The following is a 26581-nucleotide window of genomic DNA, read 5'->3' on the forward strand; positions in this document are numbered from 1 at the left end:
AGTGAGGAAGCTAATGGTAATGCACCAAGGGGGAGGGGAGTGGGGAGGGGGAAAGGAAAGGCACAGGTGTGCTCCTGGGAGGGAGAGTGAGCTGGGTCCTCAGTCCTAAGGGTTTTAAAGGTGGAGACTTTAGGGGAGGTCCCAGGGGAAGATCTCCATGGACTATTCAGCAGCTTTTCATAGGTCTTCGCTGATTGGTTGGCACCAGTGCAGGGGGTCATTATCCAATGCAACTGGTCCTGAGGTCAGCCTTGGTGTTGCTTGTCCAGTTTTGCTGCTTTTCTAGACCTGGAAATACAACTGAGGTATAGATGTTATCTCTAGGGAGGAAAGGTCAGGGGGTCCATACCACATGACCAGTGATATGCTAGGGGAAGAAAAGTCACCCTGGGGGCAAGGTCCCACCCTACAGTTGTCCTTTGCTAGGCATCCAGAGCTTTCCACTCTGGTGACCTTCTGTACCTGGCCCATCATCCTTGCTCTGCTCATGTCTGTCTAACTGCCTACCACAGTTCGATTCCTGGTCAGGGAACATACCTAGGTTGTGGGTTCGATTCTTACTCAGGGTACTTACTGGAGGAAGCCGATCCATGTGTCTGTCTGTCTGTCTATCTCTCTCTCTCTTCCTTTCTCTAAAATCAGTGAACATATCTTTGGGTAAGGATAACGAAACAACAACAACAAAAACTTTATTTGATACAGTAATGTCTTTCAGATACCAATATTTCTTTGTTTTTATGAAATGTATTAGAATGTGAATAAGGAACACAAGAACATGTTTATATCCTTAGCCTTTTACAGTACAGTGAGGTGATAGCTCATTGTGGTTTTCATTTGTATTTCCCTGATGATTATTGATTTTGGGCACCTTTTCATGTATCTGTGGGCCATCCATATACATCCATATTTTCATTGGAAAAATGTCTATTCAGATTCTCTGCCTACTTATTATTATTATTATTATTATTATTATTTTAAATATATTTTTATTGATTTCAGAGAGGAAGGGAGAGGGAAAGAGAGAAATATCAATAATGATGCCTCCTACATGCCCACTACTGGGGATCGAGCCAGTAATCCAGGCATGTGCCCTGATTGGTAATTGAACTGTGACCTCCTAGTTCATAGGTCAATGCTCAACCACTGAGGAACACTAGCCAGGCCTCTCCCTATTTTTAATAGGATTTTTTTGTTTGCTATTGAGTTATATGATATTTTTCTGTATTTTAGATAATAACCCCTTTTTAGGTATATGATTTGCAAATATTTTCTCGCATTTGGTGGGTTTCCTTTTCATTTTGTTGATGGCTTCCTTTGCTGTGCTTTTTAGTTTGATGTAGTCTCACTTGTTTATTTTTTGAAGCTGATGAACTTTTAGATTAAGTCATTTGGCTGGGATGACTGCTGTTTATAAGGTTGTGGCTAAGACAACTAACACCTGAAGTTAAGACCAGAGAGTGAATAAAGACCTTGCATAGACCCATCTGATATCCACAACTGCCTGCTTTGGCTTAGATGTGCAAAATAGCAAGCCTTTGGACTGAAGTTTTTCTCAAATTTTCACTCTATTTTAACCTCTGTTAGAGTGCTTATGAGCATGTGGAACTTTTCTTGATGACTTATCTTAGAGCTAGGGACTGCTGAGTCACTAGAAATCGGATTCCAGAGACTGTTTTCGCCCCTCCCAAGCAGGACGTGCTGCTCTGGTTTGGATCCCATCAGTAGGGAAGTCTGACTCCATGGAAGGATGATGGGTTGGCTTCTTTTGAGGAAGGACCCAGAGAATTTTCTTATGGGAGTGCATGCCAGCTTTGAACATGCTGATGGTTAGAGAATAAGCCCTGTTAAACAAGAGGAGAAGAAGCTATCATTTCTATGTTTCATGAAGAAAGTACTCGGGAGAAGGGACTGACCCCGATGGCCGTACAATTAGGTGAGACCAGGATCTGCCATGTGAATCCTTCCCTTTGATCTGCTCGTAGCTGGGGCAAAAGAAGGTAGCTTCAGTTAGGGTTACAGAGTCATATGAAAATTCAAAGGCTGGAGAAGCCTATGTGGCTTCAAGTCCAGACAGTGGTTTTGGAGCCAGCTCATATTAGTAGTTGTTACCTTTTCAGGAATTTTGCATGTCAGTTGTAAAATATAGCCATTATAAAAATTATATAAAATACTATTAAATAAATTACATTAAAAACTAAAATAATAAATACTAAGATCCACCACTTCCTAATTAGTTTACTATACTTTACTATCACCTACATTCTTGAGGTTACTTATGTCTATTGCATCTGTTGGAAATACTATTGGTGTTGTCATGACAATAGCTTGAAGGCAGACATGGTGAAGACATTTGGAGCACAGTGAGACAGTTTTTGGTGAGTGCTGGCCAGCTGACATCTATGGGAAGGCTTGTTCTTCATGGGATTTCCTTTGAGGGTGATGTCAGGGCTCCAGCGAGTACTACAAACAAATGCCTTCTTTATAATTCAGAAAGATAGTTAAATATTCACTAGCACCCACTGGGCCCAGCCCACTCATTTTTATGTGTGAGACTGGGGCACGGAGAGGAACAGGGGCTTGTCCAAAGTCCTGCAGCCAGTACCTTGTGGGACCAAGACTCAACTTGGGTCTCCTGGTGCCTGTCTAGGGGCTCTTTCTGTTACATCGCACAGAGGTATTAGTAGTGAAAAGCACCTGGGTTAGGGTCAGCTTAGCACTTATCTCCAGGGTTCCTCTCTCACAGGTGAAAGCACTGTGGGTCTAGGGCTGTGGTCGGCAAACTCATTAGTCAACAGAGCCAAATATCAACAGTACAACGATTGAAATTTCTTTTGAGAGCCAAATTTTTTAAACTTAAACTTCTTCTAACGCCACTTCTTCAAAATAGACTCGCCCAGGCCGTGGTATTTTGTGGAAGAGCCACACTCAAGGGGCCAAAGAGCTGCATGTGGCTCGCGAGCCTCAATTTGCTGACCACGGGTCTAGGGTCATAAACAAGCAGAGGAGAGAATTGACACAAATCAAATGCAGCAGCCAGAGGGGTGGTCATCTGCTCCCTGGTGATCATAAGTGGGACAAGTTTTGAGGTGGGAAGTGACAGAGACTGGATACTGAACTCTGTCTCTAATTTGTGGTGATAAAGTTATTGAATGGAAGAATGACTAAAGAATGAGCAACTTTTATCACCACCTGATATCATGTTATGTATGCATTTGCTATCCTATATAATAAAGAGGGAATATGCAAATTAACCGTCACTCTGCCACAGAGATGGCGGCGCCCACAGCGGAGGCGGGGTTTCCGTAACACAAGATGGCTACACCCACAGCATAGGCCTAGTTCCCATAACGAGCCTTAATGAGCAACCAGCAGGGACCTGAGACTGCGCCCCCCCCTCGCCTCCCTGGGGCTTGACAGGGAACCTCAGGCTGCACCCCCCACCCTGGCTCCAGGCCGCACCCCCCACCCGGCAGGGCTTGACGGGGGACCTCAGGCCACGCCCCCCGCCCAGGCACCAGGCCGGGGGACCTGAGGCCATGCTCTCTGCCTGGCGGGGCATGATGGGGGACCTCAAGGTGCACCCCCATCCTGGTGCTGGGCTGGGGGACCTCAGGCTGCACCCCCTGCCCAGCGTGGCTTGACGGGGGACCTGAGGCTGCGCCCCCCTCCCAGTGGGGCTTGACAGGGGATCTCAAGGCGTGTCCCCCTCCCAGTGGGGCTTGACAGGGGACCTCAAGGCATGCCCCCCGCCTCAGTCCGGGCTGGGGGACCTCAGGCTATGCCCCCCACCCCAGCGCTGGGCCAGGGGACCTGAGGCTGCACCCCCCACCCAGCAAGGCTTGACAAGGGTGGGACCGGCCAAGTCTGGATCTAGCGCAATGGGGGTGCCGGCCAGGTCTGGGTCTCATGCGATTTTGAGGCACACATGGGTGGGCAGGGACTTGACTCTGGGCCCCATGGTGCACCCCAGACTCTGACAGGAGGAAGATTTTCATATATATTTTACTAACTTTCTTTTATCTCTGACACTTCTATTATAGAGAAAGGGCAAATAGCAATATTAAAATATTTCCTCTAATTAATCCCCTTCTAATGTGCACGAATTTTGTGCACCGGGCCACTAGTTTTATTATAAATTTCCCTATAAGATTGTAAGTTCCATGAGGGCAGGAACCTTGTCTTGCATGCCGCTGCACACCCTGCTCCCAGAATAGTGCCTGGCACATAGAAAGTGCTCATAAATATTTTTGAATGAATGAACAATGCTGCTCATGGTTGGCATTACATAGCCCAAATCCCTGGGGGAAGTTTTGCCCAGAGGAATGTGCCCAGTGGAGTCCAGCACAGGGGACCCTCTCATTGTTTGCCAGGCTGCTAGACTTTCAGTGACCATCATTTCTCTTTCTTCTCAGATGACGGAGGGCCGTCGATGTCAAGTACATCTTCTTGATGACAGGAAGCTGGAACTTCTAGTACAGGTAAATGACTTTGGGCCCAATTTCTAAGTTTCTTCTGTGACTGATGTGGCTGGCTCACACTTTGATTCAGCTGAGGGGTGAGCAACAGTGTAAACTATTTTTCAGCCTAAATCTGTACAAATCTATGAGAAAAGATTGTGACACACCCTGGTATTTTTGTGTGTGATTGCTATTTTTGTTCATTCTGTTTCTTTGCACACCACGCCTAAGGCATTCAAGGTCAGATGTATATCTAACCTATTGTTGCAAATCTCTAGAAAAGGAAATTCCATGACTGCTATTAGCTATTCTTTATGCTTGAAAGAAGTTAATTATAATATAACCTAAATAACTCTTGCTGTAGCCAAAACTGGTTCAATTGTCTAAAACACAGTTCATTATTTCAAGTTAAGCTTTCATGGAGATGAAGAAAGGGAAGCAATCTCTTGGCTCTGTCTCCCCTTTAAGATCTGAATAAGCACCTGACGCCATCCTGTGCGTCAAAATTGCCATCTCCGTTGAATATCTGTAGAAACTGACAGAGGAAATCAATGTATCTCTGAGCTAAGAACACATCAGTGTCAGGGAAGTCCAAAATGTAATTAGGATCAAAGACCCTGGTCTTGCTCAACTTACTCTTGAAAAAACCATTGTTTTACCCAGAGCCCTAAAGAGTGGTGAAGTTTCCAAACTTGATTTAAATAACTTAATTCCCAATCTGTTGCTCAACTCCAACTTTTGTAACTATATTTGCTTGATATCCTCAAATGTCTATCAAACTCATAGGGCACTGCTCCTTATCCATGACATTTTAATGTGAAGAAGCTATAGTTCATCAGTCAGTTGAAATGATACCCGCATGCTCACTCCCTCGGGGAACCACACTGCACCATTGTGGAGAGTCACATAGAAGTACTCTCCTCTTGTGTTCCCTTGTACATGCCATGTGGATTTCAAATTTCTAACTTAAAAAGTTAATACTTTTCATAGTAAGTAAATTATAAAGATAAATACAATGTAGGAAACAGAGAAAATAGGACATAGCTCATAATCACAGCACACTAATTCAACTACTCTTCTCATTTTGGCATATCTCATATTTATACTTATATTCTTCATATTTATATTCCTTACATCGTTGTGATCATAATGTATGTATAATTCTATATATTTTTCCACTTAACATTGTCCTTCACTTGCATTTTTCAAGTTATTATCAATTGTTATCTTTGTTAATGGCTGTATAAATTCTAGAAAAGGATATACCATTATTAGCTAATCATTCACCCTTTTGAGTACATTTAAGGATCTTTTGTTGTTGTTTTGTAATTTTTTCCACTATGACAAGGAAATGCTGTGATTAATTTATCCACATATGTAGAGTTCTCCCACATTTTGGATTATGTCTTTATTAGGCTAGATTGCAAGGTCTCCAGTCTCATGAAGAGTCAAACTTGTGATCTGGGTTGGGGGGTGAGTGGGTAGAGGGGACTATAAAGGAGCAAGATCTCTTCAGTTAGCAGGATCAGGACTAACAAAGTGATTGGAGCTTTAAGTTGTTAAGAATCAGTGTGAGCCCTTCCCAGGTAAGTGGTCTTGCAGTGTGTTAGATGCTTTTTGTGTAACAAGGCTTGGAGGTTTGGATAGCAGCCAGCCTCTGAAACAGGACGTGAGGCCTCAGTGACAGTGAAGGCACCTTCTCTTGGCCAGCCTGCCCTGGGAAGACTGAATGGAGGCATCTGAAATGGACTTCAGTCACAGAAAAGATGTTTTATTACTGATGGCCACAGTTTTAGAAAGGCCATCCTCAGCCCTTAACTATCAAGAAAATCTTGAATTGGACCAAGCAAGAGTTCATACTCTTTCCATCCCTTTTTAGAATATACTTCATGTGATTTCCTCTTCCTAGCACACTCTTTCCCACCCAGTCCCTGTTCCTGGCTGGTTTCTGTTAAGTTTTCAGACCATAGCTTAGAAAATGCATTTCCCCCCAAGGCTTTCCCTGGCGCTACCCTCTGCCCCTCCATAGCTGGGTCTTAGCTGTCCCCCAACCCCCCAATTCCCCCTTTCCCTCTTACAGCACTGTCATAACTCATTTTCACATTCACTGTCATTGCCTGTTTATTTGTCAGCATTTCCCAGAGCCTCCAACAAATTAAGGACTGGGTCTGTTTTTTTATCACTGTATCCCCCATACCCAGCCCATGCCTGGCACACATGTCAGTAAATAAATACTTCTTGAGTAAAAAAAATAATAATAAAAGAGTGAATCCTAAAGTTACCTGGTGTTACTTCCCCAAAGGACTTACTTCTTGCCATAGAACCATTGCTTGGCAGGGGATTTACTTAGGTTAGTGCAAAACAAATAAATGAGTAAGTAAATAAACAAACAAACAAACAAACAAATAAAGCCCAGCCAGCATGGCTCAGTGGTTGAGCATCAACCTAAGAACCAGGAGATTACAGTTCAATTCCCAGGTCGGGGCATTTGCCCCGATTGCAGGCTCATCCCCAGTATGAGAAGTGCAGGAGGCAACCAATCAATGATTCTCTCTTATCATTGATGTTTCTATCTCTTGCTCCCTCTCCCTTTCTCTCTGAAATCAATAAAAATATAAAAATAAGTATATAAATAAATAAGAAACAATTCTAAACTCCTTTCTACATTATTGCAGGGTGGGCATCTGCAAAACTTTGGGAAACAAGGTTAAAGTTATTTGACAAAAGCCAACTTAAAAATATGACTTTTCTTTCTCATCTACAAAGTGTTATTGTTCAGGATTACGTTCTTTTTGACAGAATCATTTCTAAAGGGAATCCCTATTCTCCAGCTCTTTGAGCCATCTCAGGGTTTTTAGCAGCATAAAGCATTATGACTTCATATCCTTCTTTTTTATATTTTAAATTCACAAAGTGATGAGATCCATTATTGCTAAAGGTTTTGTTGTTATTGATGGACAATTTCAAAATATTTGTAAAAAGCCTTAGACTAAGCAATGCCTTTCAAAGTTTCCGCGATTGCCTGACAAGGTTTATAAGACAGAAAGTGGGGTTTGGGGTTTGTAGGAAATGTTTATTTCCCATGGAGAAGCGCAGGGGTTTACACCAGGGTGAGTGACTGACAAACATTCCTAAGAAGCACAGAGGTGGGAGGTCTAGTTTTTCGATCATTAATTATTAGGTAAGAGACACATCAAAGGCTACACCTCAGACCTTCAGAAGCAGGAAAAGACTGAGCTGACAGAGTCAGCAACTAACAATTGCTTCCCACCAGGAGGATGCTGTTAAGCAGTCTACCACAGGGACAGTTTCCTGCGGTGGTGTAGACCTGGTCACTGTATTGGTAGCATTTCCCTTCTCTGGATCACAGAGCAAAATGGCCATAATCCCCAAATGTAATGCTTTTTCTAAAGCCCTTTAAGATTTCTGAGTGAAATCTGCTTTCATATCCCTGACTGCCCTGAGTAATTTTGCATCACTCATATGAAGGGAAGGGAAGGTTAAGAGTGCACATACTAGGATTTCATATTCGAAAGGCTCATCCCTAAATCCACAGGCAGGCCCTTGACACCAGGACATTACCATGTGACTTTTAAAATCATTGAATTTCTTTTGAGGACAGCTGGCATGAAGATGTGAGCATTCAGTAACAAATCAACCGCAGTCATCAACGTGGGGCAGGTGGTCCAGCCAGGTCACCCTCCCATCCAACTCGGAGACATCCAAAATTGTTTCAACCAACTAGAAACATACTCGGAAAGCCTGTGTCAGAACGAGAGAGGCCACCATCATGGGTGTCTCTTAGTCAGCCTCTGCCTGCGGCTTCCGTAACCAGACCAGAGGGTGCCTGCATGTTTTGTACTGAGCTTTACAAGCCTTGGCTTCATATGGTTATTCCTTTAAAATGACTTTCTTCACTTTTCTATGATCTGAATGCAGATTTTGGGGAGCATTTTGAAAGCAGAGAAAAGGAAACGTGGTTCAGCCTTAGTAAGAATAGGTAACATAGACAGAGAAGAATTTCCTGACAGTGAGGGGCCGAAGATAGAAGCCATTAACAGGGAAGGTTCAAGGCTCTTTCTCCTGGGAATCTTAAAAAAGGGATAGGTTTTCATTAGTTTGGAATGGCTGAGGTGTAGCCAGCCCTTCCTTATCAGGCTCTCTGAGGCTGTGCTGCTGTAGGGTCCCCTGTCTTACAGGAAGACAGGCCAGGGCAGGAAACAGGCCCGGGCCTTCTGCTCCAGAGGCACCTGGTGTCAGGGCGTTCCCCACACTTCAGATGAGTCCTTGCCATCCCCCAACTCGGCTGCAATGAACTCCGCTTCTTTTTAATAAAATTTATTATTAATTATAATTGGCATAAAATATTATATTATTGTCAGATGTACAGCTAGCGGCTAGACACTGATATACCTTAGGAAGTGATCATCCTGTTAAGTCTAATATCCGTCTGGTACCATACACAGTTTTACAATATTATTGAGGGATCCTGGATTGCAAGAGGGCACAGGCCAGGCTGAGGGACCCCACCAGTGCATGATCAGGGCCGGGGAGGAACAGCAGGAGGGCTCCAGGGCGTGTCCAGCCCATCTCGCCCAGTCCTGATCAGCCGTACCCCAGCAGCAAGCTAACCTACCTGTCGGAGCGTCTGTCCCCTGGTGGTCAGTGCGTGTCATAGTGACTGGTCAAATGGTCAAACAGTTGGACACTTAGCATATTAGGCTTTTATAGAGAGAGACAGTCCCAATGCTGAACTTGACATCCCCGTGACTATTTTTACAACTGTCTATTTGTACTTCTTAATCCCTTTTATCTTTTACGTCCACCCCCCACCTCCCTCTGGTGACTATCAGTTTTTGTTCTCTGTATTTACAAGTTTATTTCTGTTTTGTTTGTTTGTTTAGATTGGTTTTTTTTTTAGATTCCACATATAAGTATAATCATATGGTATTTGTCTTTCTCTGTTTGACTTATTTTGCTCAGTACAGTAACCTCTAGGTCCATCCATGTTGTCATAAATGACAAGATTTCATTATTTTTTTTAGTTGAGTAATATTCCATTGTATATATGTATACAAATATTTATTCATTTGTCTTTGATGGACACTTAGGTTGCTTCCATATCTTGGCTATTATACATAATGCTGGAATGAACATAGGGGTGCATATGTCTTTTCGAATTAGTTGAACCCCACTTCTTGTTATGTTGAGAAAGCTGCCCTGTTGAGGAGGCAATGTTCTAGGATTACAGTGTCGCTGCTCTGACCCCCTCTCTCATGGCCTTTGTCAGCACACATATAACCATCTACTTCTACTTCTGTTAAAATAGAGGAACCAAGTGTCCGGGGATTCAGAGATGTGGAACCAACTTCAGTGTTTTTCAAGAAAATTAAAGATAGTAGCTGGATTTTTTCTGTACATGACATGGTGTCCCTGATCCTGAGAAAACCAGTGAGACAGAAGCATCAGGAAAGATTTAGAGCTGCTCTGGGTAGGATGGTTGGAGCACTTGAAATGTGGCCAGTCCAGACTGCTGTGCTGTCTGTATAAAATATGCACCAGAGTTTGAAGACTTCATATAAAAAAAAAGGAACTAAAATTTCTTGATGATTCCATGTTGAAATGATGTTTTGGGTATATTAGGTTAAAACATATATGTAATTAAAATTAATCTCACTGATTTCTTTTCCCTTATTTAATATGGCATCTAAAATTTTTTAATTTCACATTGGGCACACATTTATGGCTCACATTACATCTCTGTTGGAAAGCTATCTCTGAAGAATAGAGAGAAGATCATTTAAGCAAGAGAAACAGTTATGGACATAATAGAATTGTTTAGGATTACCCAGATGTAATCCTGGATATCTTCCACAGTAATGACTACACTTTATGGGTTTTTTTATAGAGTTTCTATGAATTTTATCTTATTTAATCATCACATTAACTGTGTCAATACTTAGGTACTCTCTCAGACAAGGAAACAAATTGAGATAGGATAAATAACATGCTCAAGGCCACATAGCAGTACACACAGCTTGAACATAGGTCTTGTCTGTTTTCCCTGCACCATAAAAAGTACACTGAGTGGCCCAATTATTATGATCTCTGAACACATAATAATCTGGCCACTCACTGTGTGTGTGTGTGTGTGTGTGCGCGCGCGCGCATATATATACATATATATATTAGAGGCCTGGTGCATGATTTCGCGCATGGGTGGGGTCTGGCCAGCCTGGCCAGGGGGAGGGGACATGGGTGGTTGGCTGGCCTGCCTGCTGGTTGCACTCCTGGTCGAGGGGAAAATTTGCATATTAGCCTTTTATTACATAGGATATACACTGAGTGGCCAGATTAATATGCGTTCAGAGATCATAATAATCTGGCCACTCAGTGTATATACTGTGAAACCTAGAATATGATGTGGTTCACCTGGAATGTGGCAGCTGTGCTGGCCTCTAACCAGCATTGTAAGTGACTGGAATTAAAGACTTTAAACCTCTTCTCAGGTTGAGAACTGAAGATGGGCTTACCCAGGTCATTCCGTTTCTTCAAACACAGTTTCTAATCTACCCAGTGAAAATTTAAACATGTGCCACATGATTATGAAGGATTTTCACATCATGTAGACAAGCCTGAGGGTATCAGGTGTGGAAGAAGATTAAATAAGCAGGTTAAATCAGTGTTGCCTTGTCATCACTGTCTGACAGTGGTGCTAGTGACACTTTCTTAAAGGTTAATAAGTATGTTAATATGGGCTTTGAGTAAAGCAGTGTTGAAGGCAAAGTAAATATTCTGGCCTATAAAGGGCTAAAAACCCCACAAACCATGTATATGACTTAAACAAAAATCTGGAACCCTAATCATGCCACATAGAATAAATCAACAGGCCTGGGTTCTCTACATGTGTGCACACACCCCTCTCACACCCCATCCTCAGCTACTTCCGTGGCTTAATATGTTCTTTTGAAAAAATATAAAGGATTTAGTTGGATACAAATCCAAGTAAAACAGGAATTCCCCGCAAGGTACATATTGCCAAGGGAAAAAAATAATAAGTTGATTCCCTATCTTCCTAACTGAGAAGGGTGGCTCAGTTTGCTCACTAGCCTGTCCACTGATGAGTGAGCCAGGTCTGCCATCTGCTCCTGTCTGGTCTAAATTCACCAGGAGGGCCAGTGTCAGCCAGGGGTGGGAAGCCATGTGCCGAAGCTGGGCGCAGACCAAGGGCCTCGGTGTTGCGACCCTTCTGTCCGGGACCTCCCAGACCGTCAGGCCACCTCATCAAGTAAGAGCCAAGCGGGTGTCAGGCAGCACTGCTTTGGGCTGACCTCAGACTTCACCGCAATTGCCATCATCATTTATTAGGCTTCTTGCTGCAAAGCTGCACCAATGAGCCAAACAGATGTCTTTCTAGCCCCTGGGGATGGCTGGCAATATTTACATTTTAAAGGCACATGGTGAAGCTAATAGATGTTAAGGTATAGATTAGAGACAGATAAACATAATGACAACCCTAATCAAAAGTTCGTTTAGTGCCTTGGAGGAATAAGAAATAGTCCATAAAGTATACCCTTGGGTGACACAAGCAACTAAGGAGTTTCCCCTTTGGCAAGGAGGGAGGGACCGGTACATCTTCTTTCTGCAGCAAGCGCCTTGATGGAAAAGCGGGTGAGCACTGTGCTGGTTGGGAACAAAAGACAATCCCTGTCTCCCTGTGGGGCTGTGATAGAGGGAGGGTCGTCAGGATGCAGCCGACTGATGCAGTCATTTAGGGGACCACCAACACATACACACACACACACACACACACACACACACACATGCACACGCGCACACACACTCAGTTATACATGCAGTTCAGACAAGACAGCTCAGCCTGGCAGAGGCTGAGGAGAGGAGACCATCTCTCTGGGCTCTCGGGTCCAAGCTCTGGTTGCTTAGCAATAATCCCATTTTTGCTCCCCTCCCCCTCCTTACCCTGCTTTCTCACCCCCTCCCCACCCCATTCTCCCTGAGGCTAATTTTAACCTGTTTTAAAGTGGATTCCTTGGAACCATTTAAAATGACCGATATTTGGCTGACTTTTCCTACTGAAAGGGCAGTTTCATTGGGTTCCCACTGACTGTGAAGGGGGAGAAAAGGAAGGGGGGAAGAGGCACGCCTCCTTCCCTTCCAGGAAGGACCCCCGGAAAGTGGATTTTATGGTTTTGCTTTTAGTTTTGTTACTGCTGTGTTTCTTTAAACCCTTTACAAAATCATTTCCACATGTTCTCTAAGGTAGCCCCATGGGAATGTTTGCAGGTAAGGAACCTCAGGTGATGCCTGTAAACTGGGCTCATAATTTTTGTCTCCCTGATCAAGAGGATAAGAGGGGGGATTAAATGACTTTAACACACAATGCAGTTCAGCGAAATGTGAATAATTATACTTATAGGGGAAAGACACACATAAAACACACACACACACACACACACACACACACACACACACACACACACGTGCACCCACCCCTAATAGGAGTGTGGGAAATTAAGAGGAAGCTGGCCATCTAGAAAGGGTGGTGTCACAGGAATCTGGAAGTTAATCTGGGTGTTTTTGTTTTTTATCCATAATTCACAGATTGACTTTTGTCATATTGCTCAATTCAAACACTTGCTCATTTGGTACATTTTTATTGTCTGTCTGCCATTGTGCTATGCAGATCTAAGTGTGCTCCCCGTGGGGGCAAGAGGTCATGTCTAGAGGAGAGAAATGATTGTTCAGGCTTTTTAGTATGACTTGTACAGGGGTGGGTGTTCTTTTGTTCCTTCAATGACCTCCCTTCTCCCACCACACTCCGTCCTTCCCTGTAAGGATGGGGTTCAGGATGATTTGGGGGCGCGGAGATCTATTCATCTGGCAGCTTCTGCTGCTGCTTGTCTCACTCGTGGGAGAGAAGGAAGGAAGAGAGGGTGGGAGAGGAGGAGGGATGGAGTGGGGGAATAAAGGGAAAGAAGGGAGGGAGATCCTCTCCTGAGAAATAAGGAGTTGTCCAATATCAGGTGGAGGAGGAAGGAATCGAAATTCTGAGGGTATCTTGGCTGCTCTATATTATATTTTTCCCGGACTCTTTCACCCACACGGGCCTCCCTAACCCTTGAATCTCTCTGCTTTCCTCTTTCCTCCCTCACCTAGCATTGAACTAATAATTTAGCTGTTAAAGCAACTCAGGAGATTCCAGATTTGGCCAAGCCCCAGTCCCACATGTCGGGTGCCTGCTAGGGTTGTGTGACTGCTGAGGTGGCAGCTTTTAACTCCACATACCCAACTCAAGCTTGTTGTTCCCACTTATCATCAAACCCAGGGCATCTTTTTCTTGCACCTGCTTTGAAGGTGAGCCCACCAAGGCAACCAAGCTTAAGAACCCAGACTCCTTTTTGACTTATTCCTCAATTTTATCTCCATCTTCAAGTCTTGCCAGTTTTTTCCCTCGTCAGGAAAATGGCCTTCCTTCTCCAGTCCCGCTATCACCTTGTGTAGACATTTGCCACCTGGACTTGGCATTCTCAGCACTCTCAGCACCCTTGCTCTGTTTGCTTGGTGTCCTGTAATGAATGGCTCCCTAGCTGACCTCGACATTTCCACACTCTGGACAGCTCATTCCGTCCTATACAGCACAAGTGGATTATTCTTCCTTCACTGCTGCTTTATGACATGTCTCTGCTCGGCGCCTTTAGTAGTTCATCCTGTTTGGATTCCTCTGTTGGACTGTCATGTCCCTGAATAGTGCGACCCTGTCCTTCTTATAAGAGCAGAATATTAAAGGTGAAGAAGGCAGTTTTGCCCCTAACTGCCTCCTCTCTGTATGTGCCCCAGGTGTCCTAGCTGGGTCCTGAACTTGATGATTACAGGGAACTGTATTGATAGTGATAGACAGATTAACCATGTGGCCCTGACTCTCAAACTTCTTTCACTTACAGAATCCTTTGTCCAATTTCATATAAATGAGGAGTTCTGAACCCCACCAGCTTGTCCCACCCACTAACAGGGATTTGCCCAACGGGCCACAGCAGAGGCCACAGGGTTTGGAAATCACTATTCGAAGTAGAAACCAGACAATAGAAAAGTACATATCCTTTACGCAAACCAACACATTCCTGAACAGTTAAGTGTAATTTGAGTTTTAATTATGTAAGCCATCTTTTAAATGCTTTGGGAAATTTTATAACTTAGTGATTAATCATCACGTTCGTACCAGACTGTTCTAAGGGCTCCGTGTGTGCTCAGTCTCAGCTGGTGATCAGCTCCACAATGCTATGAGGTAAGTAACTGTTATTGTCCTCATTTTTCAAGTGAGGAAATTCAGACACAGAGGAGTCAGTAACTTGTTCAGAGTTGTACAGCTGGTAAATGTGGAGACCTGATTCAAACTCAGGCTGCCTGGCTCCAGAGTGAGAGCAGCTTGTGACCAGTGTGCTGAGAGCACAGGCTTTGGGGCCAGACGGCCTGGCTTCAGCGCCTGGCCCAAATTCAAAACTAGCCAAGGTCACAGAGCTACCAACTCACGCGCTTAGTAGCTCCATGACCTTAGCCAACTGCACAGCCTCTTTAAGCTTCAGTTTCTTTATCTGTAACCTTGGAATGATAACTGCCTCCAGTCTGCCTGATGTAATTTTATCTGTAAGTTGATACTAGTACCTGCCTTATAGAGTTGTGGTCAGGATTCGATGAGTTAGGACATGTGAAGTGCTCAGAAGACTTCCTGGCACCTCATGTCACTCTCTTCGCTAGAATCAGATGCCCAGGTTGGACCACTTAGTAGCTATGGTAACCTGGGCAAGCCATGCGCCTTTGCTACCTATCAATAAAATGAGAATAACTACCTTAGCCTTTTGGAGAAATGCTACATAACTTGCTGAGTTATTATTCCTAGTAATTTGGTTTTTATTATGACTCTGTACAAGGCTTTATGGAGTATTTTTAGAGCTCAGTGTAAGCTCACTTGACAAGTGATGGGTTGACTGTCTGTCAAAAATGTCTTAACTGTTCAATCTCCAGGGCTTCTCAGCACATCATCTCCTCATCTTTTAATGAACTGCTGATCCTTCCAGTGTCATATACAACTCCTATGACAAGGTCATACAAGGACATGTATTAATGCAGAGTACTGATAACCATCCAGATAAGTGAATTTAGTTTGACCTCCAATTATGTCAAAGCATGCTAATCACTCCTTGTCATTCGTGGGGATGAAACAGAAAAAAAAAAAAATGACTTTGACAGATTTAGCCCAGTATCTTAAAAATAACCCTGTTCATAATGCTTTACATTAAAATGATCTTGTAGCACAGTTATATACAAATGGGTCATATTAGTCTGACAGAAGGGAGGGTAAAAACTGAGAACAAACACCATCCCTTATAAACAATGGTTTCCCAGCCCATTCCTCACAAACTCAAGTTCTCACAACTTCACACGGTAGTTTGTTTACCATTCAGAGCTGTATCCTGGGACAGAGCGGTTGAGGTGCGCTAGCAAGATCTTGTAGCATCGAGTGGGTTGGACGTGTTGGGGCATTCAGGTGTATTTTATGTGATTCTGCAAGGCTCAGAGGAGCTGCCTAACCAGGCCTGCTGGATCTCAGAAATCTGATGATTCCTGGGAGAATCTCATGGCTCTGAAAATGTCTAACTGCTGGTTCAAAACTGGCCAGTTTTTTTTTTATATGTGTGTTTTTGAAGGAAGAAGGTTTTAAAATCTCATACAAGTCCTCTGAGGGTGGCAGTAGATTAGTACAATGATGCTTACATTTTAAATTGTCGATAGATCTTAAGATACTTTTACTAATTTAAAGTGAAGTTAATATTATAAAAAGCCTTTATTAACCTTCCTTACTCTTATAATAGTGTCAGTGATTTGTAAAAACAAAGTGTAACTAGACTCATACAAAGGTATGTTAGAACTATAATAATCCTCCAAATTACCTTAGTTCTCCATTTCATTTCATCACATATCCTTAACAGAGTCAGAGAGGTGGGTAAATGCCTTCTCACACACCTTTCAGAGATGAAGTGGATTCGATTCCATACCATTGCAATAAAGCAAGTATTACAAGAATGTGAGTCCCATGAATTTTTTGGTTTCCCAGTGCATATGCAAATTATGTTTACACTATACTGTTGACTATTAAGTATGCAATAGCATTATAACTAAAAAAACACACAAAAAAACAACAAAAACCGTACATACCTTCTTTTAAAATTACTTTTTGACGCTGAGAGACTTGCTCAGTGCCGAGTTGTCATAAAACTTCAGTTTGTAAAAAATACAATAAAGCGAAGCACAATAAAACAAGGTATGCCTGTATGAACTAATGATACTGTGATAGCCAAATGCCTTCCGCATTAAATTGGTTCAGTCAGAAGCACACGTGCATACATCTTAGGGGGTAGCGCTGCCATGTAACCTTTAGTTCAGCAACAGTGTTCTCATCAGATTGCATCTACAAGCATGAAAAAATAGTAGGCTTTTCGTTCATCTTCACTCTGAGCACAGGGAGACTGGTCACTTGCTGGTGGCAGCGGCCCCATGCACCACATCTCCCACAATGTCACACCCAGGAAAGGGAGTTTCTCCTCTTGTTAACCCTTTTGTCCTGGAGGAAGAACCTTCCCACCCTCACTTCCCTGCGGCACCCCAGTCCGTACCAGGCTCTTGTTCCCATATCTGAGCCAACTGCCAAGGAGACAGGATTAATGTGATGGGCTTCACCCAGTGGTTCTCAAAGTGTGGGCCTGGGTTGGCAGCATTGCTGTCTTTCGGGAACGTGTGAGAAATGTGAGTGTTCAGGCTCCATCAGGCCAGAGCCAGAGTCTGCCCCAGGGCAGTGTGCCCTGGAGCCTGTGTGCTTCCCAGGCACGTCATCTGGAGGCAGGAAGGCCTGAAGGCGGAGGAGAGCACTGGGCCGTAGGCCTTTCTGCTCAGTGTGATGCAGGCATTCCCAGACTTCTGGATTTAAGGGACCAGAACATTTAACGATAAAAGTGGGGCTGGAATGTTTGCTTTTTTTGCCAAGTAAAGGTATTAAAAATATTGCTGACTACTGTAACTTGCACTTATGCAATAAAAAAGAAAACACATCGAACAGGATATGAAAACAGAGTAAAGAACAGTCTCTTAAATAGAATACATTTAGCTTTATGAAGCAGTTGACACTCATTAAACTTATTTTTCTTGTTTCAACACTGGCCCATGGAAAAATGTACCAACGCTCAGGAAGCACTGATGTGAAAAGCTCACATTTTGGATAAAGTCAGATCCGAGTTTGAATCCTGGTTCTCTCTTCCAGTGTAGATGGTGTGTGGCCTTGGGAAATATTTGTCTTCATGAACCTTAGCTTTGTTGTTGCTAAAATGGGAAATATAATAACTACCTTGCAGGATTGTGATGGGAATTAGAGATAATGATAATATGTAAAATACTCTTGTTACTGAGGAAATTCCAAGGATTCAGTCTTCCTCTCAGGAACTAGGGACAAAATCCAATCAAATTATTTACTATACAATAATAGCTAATAATGCAGGCATTTGAAATCTTAAGGCATGGCCTGTGATTGTTGAAACAAGACCAAAGTTAATGTAAGAAGTCTCTACTGCCCCAAGCATGAACTTTGACATCATATCATTTTTTTAACTGTGACTCTGTTAGCTTGGCGGTCATAATGAAATACCACAGACTGGGAGGCTCACAGAACAGAAATTTGTTTTCTCACAGTTCTGTCATCTAGAAGTCCAAAGTCAAGGTGTCAGCAGGTTCTGTTTCTTGTGACGTCTCCCTCCTTGGCTTGCAGATGGCCACCTTCTCACTGTCTTCACATGGCAGGCATTTCCCACCCCCCTGACCCCCCTCCCCGCCCCCTGCCAACGTCTCTTCCTCTTCTTGTGAGGGCACCAGTCCTGTTGGATCAGGGTCCCACCCTATGTAACCTTCATCATTACCTCTCCAAACACAGTCACATTAGACTTCAACATAGAATTTAGGGTGGGGAGCATACAATTCAGATTATCACAGTAATCTTGAGCAAATGACCAGTTTAAGCCTTAGAATCTAAATCTTTTTTTTTAAAGAAATTAATTAAAAGAACATAAATGTGGACAACAATGCTTTCCTTGATGGGTGGTTGTGAGGCATAAGTGTAGCAGTGTGTGTTAAGCTGCCCATCACTGACATCCTGAGGGCAGCCGGCGGGCTTCATGCCATGAGCTCTACAGGGACACCTGCTGTGCTGCCAGGGTCAGCCTCAGGTTTCTCACCTGGGAAGTGGGTGTTTCATGGGGCAGGTTCTCAGATGTGGGGTTTCACAGAGGGAGTCCGAGCTGGGTCAGCACATGCCAGCTCAGACCTGAGTCATCACTGGGGCTATAGGTGTCCGCTACTCCCCAGCCTTCATCACTGTAAAATAGGGGCGATGGCCCTGGCTGGTGTGGCTAAGTTGTTTGAGAGTCCTCCCATATACTAAAAGTCGCTGGTTCCATTCCCGGGCACATGCCCAAGTTGTGGGTTTGGTCCCTGGTTGAGGCAACTGATTGATGTTTCTCTCTCTGTCTGCCTCTCTCAAAATAAATAAATAAGTGTATAAATAAAATCCTATATTATAAAAGCTCAGCGACCGAATGGTGGAACGACCAGAACGACTGGTCAACCAGTCGCTACGATGCGCACTGACCACCAGGGGGCAGACACTCAATGCAGGAGCTGTGCTGCTCAGAGGCGCAGATCCACAGCCGCTCGGCTGACCGGGATGAGCGGCACTCCCACAGTGGGCGAGCCCCGCAGGCCACACCCCCCACCAGTGCACAAATCCCGAGCACTGGGCCTCTAGTGAAATAATAAAATATGGGTGACAACTTGTAAGGCTCCTTTCTTCTCTGGAGCCAGGAGACTGTGTGCAGTGAGCTGTGATTGAGGCCTGGGCTTGATGACCATCGAGCCTCTGTGTTGACAGGACCATGCGGCAGTCAGGAAAAGCACGTGAGTCTGAATCTTAAGCTGTTGGTGTTCAATAAACTTAAAGGAGAAAGAAAAGAGAGAAGGATGCAATCATGCCCAAAGCCAAATTAACTGGGACCTCACTGAGAACCTTAGAACTTTAAATCTACATCCACAGACTTCCTCAGAGTATATTAGGAATCATGTTGGCTGAGATTACCACTGCGGAGGGTCATTTAAAAAGTATTTTCTCGTAAGTATAATTTCCTTAGTCTTCTGTCCAAATGGATGGTGACCACCTCAAATGTCTAGAAATGGTGATTCTTCCAGCCAAGCCCTAAAATTAGGTTAATCACTGTGTTTATTTTTCTTTCTTCTTCCTTTTTTTTTTTTTTTTTTTTTGGTTAATCCTCCCTGGAGGATGTTTTTTTTCCATTGATTTTAGAGAGAGTAGAAGGGAAGGGAGAGGAAGAAAGAGGAGAAAGAGAGAAACTTCAATATGAGAGAGCCACATTAATTGCTTTGCCTTCCACACATGCCCCAACCGGGGCAGGACACCTACAGCCCAGGTACGTGGCCTTGACTTTAATTGAACCCGTGACCCTTCAGTTTCCCAGCCAATGTTCTAACCACTGAGCAACCACCGACCAGGGTTTGTGTTTATCTTGATCATCATCAGATGGATTTTATTCAATGTCATGGTCCTGGTCAATATGTTAGACTGTATAATAAAGGAAAACAGGCATGTCTCCATGCCCCAGAAATTTATCATCTGAAGAATATAATGTCAGTACAGTGAGAAATGCAGAAAAAAAATCCAGATGGGAAACAAGGCAACAAACCAAGAGTGTAGTCATGAAAGATGGGTTGATGAAAGTAGACCGTAAATGGTGTGATGGAAAAAGACAATCTTTCCCATGATGTTTCTGAATAGGGGAGTGAGTGGAGAAGAATCGTTATGCCCTGTCTTTCCTGAAAAGAATGGTTTCTGGTGGAGTTAAGCCTATTTTCCCCTGTATCTTCTTTAAGATGCTCCCTGGGTAGGTAGGGTAAAATAGAGGCCAAAGAGAGAATCCTGATGGCACTGATGTGGTCAGAACGTGAAGCAGAAGGAAGAGTGTGAGAAAGCGGACAGAAGATGCCCAGTAGATCTGTGTAAACAGAGTCATATGGATTGATAGGACACCTGGCTGGGCAGGAGTGGAACTGGGATTTGATGGGAAGAAAGCAGGAAGTCATGAGGGCACCACACCATGCATTTCTTTTTTTAAAATATATTTTATTGATGTTTTACAGAGAGGAAGAGAGAGGGATAGAGAGTTAGAAACATCGATGATAGAGAAACATTGATCAGCTGCCTCTTGAAGGATAGAGAGTTAGAAACATCGATGATAGAGAAACATCGATCAGCTGCCTCTTGCACAACCCCTACTGGGGATGTGCCCGCAACCAAGGTACATGCCCTTGACCGGAATTGAACCTGGGACCTTTCAGTCCGCAGGCCGACGCTCTATCCACTGAGCCAAACCGGTTTCGGCACCATGCATTTCTTCATAGTGAGGGCAGGGTTAGACTCTCAGAGTCGAGCACTGTGTGCACATAAATACTACGCAAACCAAGAGGTGAGATTGACTTTGAAGAACAATATTGCCCAAGAGGATAAAAAATCAGAAGCTGCCCATTCTGACCGACTGTGGGAAAAAGCACGGTGGCTGAAAACATGGCCCTCTGATCCTTTGTAACGGTCGTACGTTCCTTCTGCTGAGTTCCTGACCCACTGGAAAGCTCCAAACAGTTTTGTGAAACAGGTCGGGAATCTTGGCTGGAGTTCTTGGCTTCTCAGTGCTTTTCACAGGAGAGCAGTGATTCAGAACCCAGTTGGGACTGTGGAACACAAGTGCCAGGGCCCTTGAGCCTTGCCCGGCTCAGCCCAGTGTGCTTTGGGAGAAGTTTCTTTCCAGCTCAGTGACCATATTAAGGGAGAGAGAAAGGAGGTATTTCAGTTGGTTTAAACTTGTATTTCCTTAACTTTGGACGGTCATCTCAAAGGGTCAACTTCTGAGGAACCCATTTCCTGAACCAGCATCCCCAAAATGTGCTCCGTGGAACATGAGGCCCAGAAGGTGCTCAATGAGGGGAGGGTTCTGTGCTAAGTGAGTTTGCAAAATCACTCACAGTATGTTCCCATCAGAGATATGTGCACATTTGCCTGTTAAAACCATTGAGGAGGCTTGCAAGGAAGGTACTTGCTTAGTCAGTCTTCCCAGGCCGCCCTACCCAAGAAAATGCCACACATTCCTTTCGGGTGGTCCAGCTTATTAAGGTCCTGTGGGACCAGGGCTCTGTCTCACAACGCTCTGGAAAATGCTACCTCTGACTCCATGCCAAGGCACGTGTCCTGCGTTAGCTCCCCCAGAGGCTAAAGGGATGGCTCTGGGGGAGCAAGCCATTTGGCCTTTCTGTGCCTCAGTTTTCCCAACAAAATATGTTGCTTTCTATAGAGGTGGGTGTTTTTTTTTTTCCTTCCCAGGAAAGCTACCAACATCAAGGAAATAAAAAAATGTTCTGAGCTCTTTAGGAAGATGGTACCACCAAGATGTTAGATGACTGTCATAAGAGTTCCTTCCAAGAAAGTCTGATGGTCATTCCTTAAAGAAAATTCTGAACTGAGCTGCCTAGTACCAGGCCCATCACAGGCACTCTCTGGATATTTATTGAATCAATGAATTAAAATAACAGTAGATAAAGAGTATATAATTATGTAAAAAGTATATAACAACATATAAAAGTTACTACTGAAATACATCAGTATGTTTTCTTTTTTTAATTGCAATCACATCTATCTAATAATACAGTAATATGCAAATTGGTCAGGATGCCGTCACATTCTAATGACCACTAGCTCAGGCCCTCCCTTGGCAACCTGACTCTTTGGTCTTAGACCGATGATGCTGTGCTAACAGGTGCTGTGTGCACATGGCCACCTCGGGGAATTATCTAACTGTCTGAGAGTCCATTTGACAAAGTGGGACTGAAGAAAAAAGCTGAACAGAGAAGAACTTCAGAGGAAAGAGTGAGGTCTGTTTAGTCAAGAGGAGAAACGTTACCCTGCTGGCTTAAAAAGCCATTTGGTGCTCTCTCAAACTCATTTAAATCATCCCCTCTTAATAGCCTTCCAAGAAGTATGTTGTATGTTACCGTGGACCTGCCTCTATTCCCTGTTCACCACCTGCAGCCCCCATTTCTTTTTCTATTGATGTTCTCTGTAACCCTGCAGACTACTCTCAGAAATTTCAGCCACATCAATTTAGTCTTCCCTATGCCCTGGGGGATGAAGTCAGTCTCTTCAAAAGTTTTCTTTTTAACATCAGGCTTTCAAATTCTGGTAGCCTTTGATTATTCAAAAATTAATACTTGGGGAGCTAAAAGGAGCCTCGGGGGTAAGGGGGCTGATTCCTCTCCATTTTTCTTCTTCCAGGAAAAGAGAACAGGGGTTTGAGCTCATGTTTGCATGCCGAGTTATATTTTAGGGAAGACTGAACTAATTTTTGTCCAGAGACTGCTTTCTTAAGAGAACCAACTGCCTCTGTTGCCTCGTTATTTGGTATTTTTCAAACTGGATTACACATCCTCAGGGGAGAGAACTTCTTCCTAATGTGCCCATTTGGGCTTGACTTGTAAATACCGAGAACCGCTTCCGTGTATGACCAGAGCATCTGTCCGAAAAGTCCCCTAGAACTGGGGGCTTGAGGCCGGGTGATTTTCTGTGGACCCATCACTGTGGATACCTGTTACTGTTTGTATTGTTATGGGTGAAAGTGAGGTATCCCCTTCCCTACTGGGTACTGGGGGTGGGGATAACTCAAGAAAAATAACTTTCTGAGACTAGAATGAGAGGATGAGTGAATTTTGCTTGTGTGGAATTACATCTCTGTCTTTCTAAAGTCCCATTTCCCGTAAGCCAGTCCTGGAAGAGGTGCAGCTGGGGGTGCAGTAGGGCTAAGAGCAAAGGCAGAGTCTGGAGTTTTCGTTCTGTGGCGGAGCTGGGTCCGGTTTAGCATTAGGCTGGCTGCAGTCCATCAGCCCATTGCGTGGGGTCGGCAAATGTAGGGGAACCAAGGGAGCGTGTCCCTGCAACAAGAGTCCCAGGAGCACAAGGGAGCGAACTCCTTTGATTAGAAGATTAAAAATCTCAAATCTTCCTGAGCTTGCAGTGGCCACACCTACTTTGGCCAATGACCTGTTCCCAGGTGTGACAGACAGACAAGTACCCTCCCTATGTCACCCAGACATGACTGGGTCCCATGCGTCTATTCTCCCAGCAATCTGTGGGGAATAGACCTGGGGAGTGTTAAACTTTAGTTTCCTGGCAAAGCTGCACAAATGACATGCCTATATTATTTGGCCTTCTCTCTGTGCCTTTCCAGTTATTCATAGCTAGGTTTATTATCATTATGTGTCATCTTTATGTTTTTTGTTTTTTCTTTTAAATTTCTAAGTATCTTTAACAGCTTATTGGGGCATAATTGGCATATGTCAAACTGCATATATTTAAAGTGTACAATGGGATTGTTTTGTTCTATGTCTACAGCTGTGAAACCATCAAAAAGTCTAGCTACTTCAGTAACCATAGCCAAAAAAGTGTATTTCCACTGAGCCCACCCGAGACCCCCAAACACTCAGTATTCTTTTTTTTTTAAATCCTCACCTACTTGAGGATATTTTTCCATTGATGTTTAGAGAATGTGGAAGGGAGAGAGGAAAGGAGAGAGAGAGAGAGAGAGAGAGAGAGAGAGAGAGAGAAACATTGATGTGAGAGAGACACATTGATTCGTTTCCTCTTGCACAAGCCCTGATCCGGACTGGGGATGGAGCCTGCAACCGAGGTATATGCCCTTGATTGGGAATCAACTGTGACCCTTCAGTCTGAGGGCCTATGCTCTAACCACTGAGCAAACCAGGTAGGGCCAGTATTCCTCTTTGATGAAGCTGCTGGTCACGAGACCCCACAATGCGGCCCCTGGATGGCCTGCCCGGCAATTTGTTGCAGGGTGCCCGTGGGCTCTCTGGAAACCACATTAGGAGTTTTTAGGGGCTCTGTGAAGGGAAGGCAAGCATTTTTTACTTCTCCACGGTTCTACCCCCAGACTCTCTGCTGTGGTGGTCAGGGTCATGAACATAGCCCAGGGCTCTGTCTGGCCTGGAAAAGCTGCGGGTGGTGAGGTAAGAAGTGAAGTGTGGTTCCCTGTGCACACAGTCAGCATGGGTGGAGGGTTTCACTTCTGCATCGGCACCAAGACAGGAAGCTGGGCAGAAAGAGTCCCAGGAGCGGGGCGTTTGGACAGGAAAGAACCTAAAATAAACGCTGAAGGAGGGCACAGGCGGCGCGGGGCGGGGTGGGCATTGGTGGACACCAGAGCAAATGTCAGTGCAGGAATTGGCCTGCTGTGCTTGCCAGGTTGTCCCGTGGACCCTCCACCTTTCCTCTCTTTCTCTTGGTTTGTAAAATGCTTCACAGTCAGGCTTTCAACCCGTGAGCAAGTTCCCTGTTGCCATCCTGGCTGTATACTCAAGAACCCAAAATAAATAAAAGTTGCCTGGGTTCTGTTACTTTTAAAGTGTTGAGTTATAGAAGTTCTCAAGCATACTGTCTTATTTATGCCTCTGACTCGCATACAGAGGCAGTTACCTGAGATCCAAGTGCATCGGGCCAGTAGCTAGCCAGCATGGACCCCTTTCTTCGTGGTTTGTGCACTGCGGGCGAACTGTCTGTACAGCTTCATTTGCATTCTGTGACTTCGTAAACAAGCTTAACCCTAATCCTGTGTCTCACCCGTTGAATGACTATCTCGCTGGGTGTCCTTCCTGTGCCGGTCACGGTAGGTCCTCACTCCGTGCACGTTCTAAGTGCGACTCTTCCGGAGGCGCGCTGGTCAGTGCCAGGGCTGTGACTGACTCAGAAAGCAAGGGGCAGAGGTGGACTGACAGGCAGACCTCTTGCGCAGTCCTGTGCCAATTAAAATCGATAAGCAGATATCGCCTGGTGAGCATGAAGAGCAGGGCATGCCACTCCAAGTGGCGTGCGTAGGACTCTTTCCCCAGTTCAGGCCGGGAGGAAAGGTGACTAATGTCTCGGTTCACTAAGATTTTTTAAAAATCCAGTTTTCAGGTTCACTTTAAACAGCATCAAGTGTGACAATTGTTCTTAAAGTGTTGGTGGGCTACAAACAAGGAAGGTGATATTAAGGTCAGTTTCTTGAGGAGTTAGTGTGTTTTCTGCACAACTGGACTTTCATATTTATCGAGAATCTTTATTCCTTACATTTTTTAACATGTTGTATTCATGAAGCGTTGGGATGAAAGAGCAGCAATAGGACTGGAACAGATGATGGAATTCTGAATGGGTAGTGTTGAAAAGACCTGTACATCTGTGCACTTTACCTCCTCCGTCCTGGAGGCCACACCCTCTCAATTTTGAAAATAGCACCAATTTAACAACATTTCTTCAAAGTGTACTTGATATCTTGTTTAATGAGTATGGAGTCCCAGTTTTGCAAAATGAGGAGAGTTCTGGAGATCGGTTATACAACAATGTGAATGTATCCAATGCTACTTGAAAATGGTTAAGATGGTTAATTTTATGTAACGTATATTTTAGTACAGTTTTCAAAAATGTCCTTGATACCTTGCAGCCTTAGAAAGCATTTGGTAGGAAATTTTTAACTTGTATGTTAAGTCTGTCCTCATAGAATTTCACATCATAGCCTCTTAAGGGGGAAGAAATGAAAAGGTGCTAATCCCACCTGTAAAGTGCACTCTCATAAGCAGTCAGGCTTAACGGTAACCGGCTTCCTGCTCCCGCCCCACCTGAAACTCAGACAGAGAAGAGATGATGGCTCCTCACGGCCCTGAGACCCCAGTTAGAGTTCAGAGCATCTTTCCTCTAGACTTGGCCCCTGCCCCGAGGGTGCTCCTTGGAGAATGACAGGAAATCCAGATGAGGGCAGAGCCACTCCTGCTGCTGCCCAGCGCCTGGGGAAGGACAGTAGCCAGGAGGAGCTTCCAGAAAGGTAGGGGTCCACGGAGGTTCATGCGTGGTCAGAGGCTGCTCCCTCCTCTGCCTCCTTTGCCCACACTCACTCTTCCTTCAGAAA

General features: G+C 44.3%; 1 protein-coding gene across 3 annotated transcripts in view; it reads left to right on the forward strand.

Annotated features, from left to right (window-relative positions):
* Nucleotides 1-26581, forward strand: part of FRMD4A (FERM domain containing 4A) — a 341454-nt gene that overhangs the window by 126270 nt on the left and 188603 nt on the right. For all 3 annotated transcript variants that reach the window (XM_079778679.1, XM_079778678.1, XM_079778680.1), the window contains exon 2: nt 4413-4478. In XM_079778679.1, the coding sequence (XP_079634805.1) occupies nt 4413-4478 (66 nt within the window). The remainder of the gene's footprint in view (nt 1-4412; nt 4479-26581) is intronic.

The sequence above is a fragment of the Cnephaeus nilssonii genome, assembly GCF_951640355.1.
Source record: "Cnephaeus nilssonii genome assembly, chromosome: 1".
NCBI classification, from domain to species: domain Eukaryota; kingdom Metazoa; phylum Chordata; class Mammalia; order Chiroptera; family Vespertilionidae; genus Cnephaeus; species Cnephaeus nilssonii.